The sequence below is a fragment of the Acanthisitta chloris genome, unplaced genomic scaffold (assembly GCF_000695815.1).
Source record: "Acanthisitta chloris isolate BGI_N310 unplaced genomic scaffold, ASM69581v1 scaffold8813, whole genome shotgun sequence".
Classification (NCBI taxonomy): domain Eukaryota; kingdom Metazoa; phylum Chordata; class Aves; order Passeriformes; family Acanthisittidae; genus Acanthisitta; species Acanthisitta chloris.
In genome coordinates, this window is record NW_008665377.1 from 2,196 (window position 1) to 6,056 (window position 3,861).

The following is a 3,861-nucleotide window of genomic DNA, read 5'->3' on the forward strand; positions in this document are numbered from 1 at the left end:
GCGCGAAGCTGGGGCCCAGGCGCCGGCAGGGCTCCCGGCATGCTCCATGCAGCAGGCACGGCTGCCAACGATCACTTTTGTGACTATGCAACTGGAGCCAGATTACTAGCTGCAAATCACAAAAATGACGCCGGCAGCTGCGAGAGAGAGAGAGACAGAGACAGACAGACAGAGAGAGAGCGTGAGCAGGGCAGAGAGGAGGGCAACGTGCTCAGAGACTCCCCCCCCCACTACCCTAAGCTGGGTCCCTGGCCCCACACAGCCTACAAACAGTGGCCAGCCTGCCCCTGCCAAGAGCCCACCATCACCCAAAGACCCCACGACTTGAGGAGGCACTGTCTGCAAACCTCCGGGGAGCAGTCCCAGCCCCACAGCTCTCTCCCTGGGTTAGGTGGGGATCCACCACTGGCTGTAGGGCATGGGGAACAATAGATCACAGCTGTTCAAGCCTGGATTTGGGGGTTTCCTCTTGCATCCATGGCTGGGGAGGGTGCCAGGCAGTGCTGTCCTCCATGCTAGCTCCAGGGAAGAGCATTTTCCCACCCTCTCCGTGGAGGCTGGAGACCTCTGGCAACCTTTGGAGGCTTCTAGCCCACCCAAGCTCTCTTGAGCCTCATCCCAAGCTGTTCAGAACCTGGTTCTTCTGCTCCCCCCGCTCTGCACGTGGTCCACACCACAGCCCTGACCCTCATCACACTGGCAGCAATGGCGTCACCCCTCAGTCGCCTGCATTTGGAACAACCACCGACTCCCTGAGGGCTGGCATGGTGCTGGGTCGGCACTCACCTGCGGAAGTCGAGGAGGGGTCGGGTGGTGGTGGGGATGCCCTCGGCTGGCCAACTGAGAAAGTGGAACTGCGTCAGGGTACGAGTCTCCTGCGACTGCACATTCTTCAGGTAAAAGCTGCGCACCAGGAAATCCTCACACCAGATGTGCTCTGACACCAGGTTCACCTGCCCAAGAGAGGCAGTTGGTAGATGTCAGTGCCAGGCAAGGGGACTGCACTCAGAGGGACAGGGGCTGGAGGATGCTTCTTGCCCCAGGCTACCCGCCACTCTTGCCTCATAGATGTGGTAGAGAGAGGAGCCTTCATCTGGCCAGTAGCGGTCACACTGCTTGACACTGTCCTCAGCCAGAGGGCTCAGCATGACAATGACGGTACAGCCATGTTCCCACACCATCTGCAGGCAAGACAAGGGAGTTGTCATCACTGGGAGACAGTCCAGCCAGGAGAGCAATCAAGCTGCTGTGACCCATTGGTGGGCAGCACACAGAGAGATCCCAAGAGGCTGGCACAGCTGGGTGACCCTCACCTGCCAGAAGTCAGCGATAGTGTGGGACAGTGGCCCCTGCGTGGCAATATACGCTGGCATCCGTGGGTCATGATCAATCTGGAGCAGGAAAGGAGGTGTTAGCCTACACACTCTTTGGCCAGGGGTTGATGACACTAGAAGGAGTGGGGAGGATACTCCAGGTGCCACAGGAAGGAGGGAAATGGGATTTAACCATGTCTGAGCAATGGGGCGGGCACATGGCTCATATCCATAGCCCTCAGGGTGTGAGCTCAGTCAAGCTACATCCCAGAGGAAGAGCCTCGCCTGGGCTGGGCACATCATGGAGTGGGATAGCAGGCCAGGACCTCCTGATGAGGACTCACGATTGGACTCGCATTGATGAAGTCGCTGCGGGATGGGTTGCTCTCGGCTTTCAGCTTGATCCGCACATGGTCATCTGGGGAAACAGAGACCAGGAGAGATGGTGAGTGCCTGGGGGAGCTGGGGCAAACTAACGCTGCAAACAGTTGTGGCCCCAAGCCCCCCCATGACCCACACCCCACTCCAGCCACAGATGAGGCAAGGCAGGTGGGATGCTCACAGGGCACATAGTCGGGGTTGCGGTTCTTCTTCAGGTTGGCATCACCCTGGGCAATGGAGCAGATGCTGGGCTCAGCCTGGTATGCACAGAGTGCCTGCCACTCCTTGGCCAGCGGAGGTGGTCCTCCATATAGGCCTAGAGCAGAGGGGCAAGGGTCAGCCCAGCAGCAGGGGGGCACACGGTGGGACTGGGGAGGGGGATGGCATGCTGCCAGGCTGGCTCACCAGGATCATGTGTCCAGTGGAGATGTCCATATTGGACTGGACAGGCTCCTCGCACCAGGAGGGTGTGCTGCTGTGGGAGCTGGGGCTGGGCTGTGGGGCGTCGCTGAACTGGGACGAGACGCTGCTGACCCGTGAGGTCTCCGCTGGTGCTGCTGGTGCGTCGGCACGGCCAAAGAGAGACTTGGCAGCCATGTGCTGGCGGCACAGCTCCTGGGGGGCCCCAGAAAGAGCCCTGTCTCTTGACCACAGCACTGCACAGGGCAGCCCCATGCACCTCGAGCAATGCTGACACGGCAGTGATGCATTCTGCAGGGTCCTGCATCCCCCAGAGTCCTACCTGGTACTCAAAGGTGGTGTCGGCAGCACCCTCAGGCCCCAGGGCAGCCAGGCGCTCCTTCTCACGCTGCTTGGCATGGCGTCGGAGGCAGAAGGCCGCGGCAACAGCAATGGCAATGCCTGCCACACAGGCCAGTGCGATGAAGGTCAGCAGCACCGAGTGGAAGCTGTCCCCGAAGCGGGATGGGTGTGAGTAGGCAGCAGCTTCGTTTCGCTGGGGGCAGAGCCAAGCAATGGTCAGCAGGGGACACCTGTATGAGGCTGGGGGTGCAGAGACCCTATTCTGGTCCACATTTGGGTTTGCTGGAGGCTAAAATAGAGCAAGGGCTCTTCCTTCCTCTTTCCGAGGATACTGGTACTCCCAACACCCTCAGCTGGGGCAGAGCTGGTGCCACTGGGGTGCTCTGTCACTGGCATGAAGTGGAGTGCACCCATCTGTGTGTCACATGGGACATTGCTCACAGTGGTGCGCCTGGCCAAGCCCAGGTAGCACTGACTTCCTGCTTCCCTGATCCCAGTACCTGGGGTGCCTTCCTCCAGGGCAGGCAGTAGCCCCATGCAGCTTCAGCCCCATGAACTCCTTCTGCCCAGCTGCAGTTTAACAAGGGCCAAATTCAGCCCAAGGTGTTAATGGTAAAGTGTGGGTCACCACAGCACTGAGTGTGCTGTGCCCAGGGGGAATTCCCCAAATAGCTCTCCCTTGCAGCCACTGCTCCACAGCAGGCCGTAGGTGGGGGAGAGATGTGCCAGCACTGCCAGAGTGCTAGTGTCACCCTAGCTGTAGTGGCTGGGGCACAGGTCCTCCCCATTGCCCTTCTCAGCTAGTACAGAGAGCAGCCCCTGCCACTTTGCAGGCACTGTCTGAAGGGTTCCTTCCTTGCCAGTCCAATGCCAGAACAGGATGGTGCTCAGTCCTTGCTGGACAAGACCTTCCTGCCAATGCCAAGACTGCCCAGGTCCTTGTTCCAGAGCCTCTGGTAATCTGGATGCTCCTGGGCCATCACAGGGATGCTGGGGAATCACCACTCCAAATACCCTGTACCCAATGAGGTGCCAGAGCCCAGCATTACCTCATTGCCACAGCCTTCCATTGGCTATGAGCCCGATGAGGTTACCGAGGGAACACTGCATCATCATCACCTACGTCATCATCATCATCGCCTGGGGATGTCCTCAGCTGAGGTGTCCCCACTGCCACCTGCCCCGCAGCTGCACCAGCCCCAGCACTTGAGTGCTGTCAGGGTCCATCCAGTCCTGCAGCCAGGGCATCCCACCAGGGCCAGCACATCTCAGCTCCCCCAGGCACCCAAGCAGAAGCAGTCCTACAGCCCCTGAATGTGTCAGCAGAGCCAAGGGGAAGGAAGGGACTTCTCTCCCAAAGCCTGCGTAGACCCTGCTGTCTCCCTGCCTCTCTACATCCCTCTTT

The 3,861-nt window shown here is 59.7% G+C and overlaps 1 protein-coding gene across 1 annotated transcript in view; it reads right to left on the minus strand.

Moving 5' to 3' along the window:
• The window catches only part of LOC103799407 (receptor-type tyrosine-protein phosphatase-like N), a gene marked incomplete at its 5' end in the record, with an annotated part of 9,796 nt that overhangs the window by 1,603 nt on the left and 4,332 nt on the right, over positions 1 to 3,861 (minus strand). Inside the window, 8 exon segments of the mRNA XM_009071728.1 lie at positions 787 to 953; positions 1,062 to 1,181; positions 1,314 to 1,391; positions 1,658 to 1,731; positions 1,876 to 1,986; positions 1,989 to 2,010; positions 2,100 to 2,309; positions 2,437 to 2,649. Coding sequence (XP_009069976.1) covers positions 787 to 953; positions 1,062 to 1,181; positions 1,314 to 1,391; positions 1,658 to 1,731; positions 1,876 to 1,986; positions 1,989 to 2,010; positions 2,100 to 2,309; positions 2,437 to 2,649 — 995 coding nt within the window.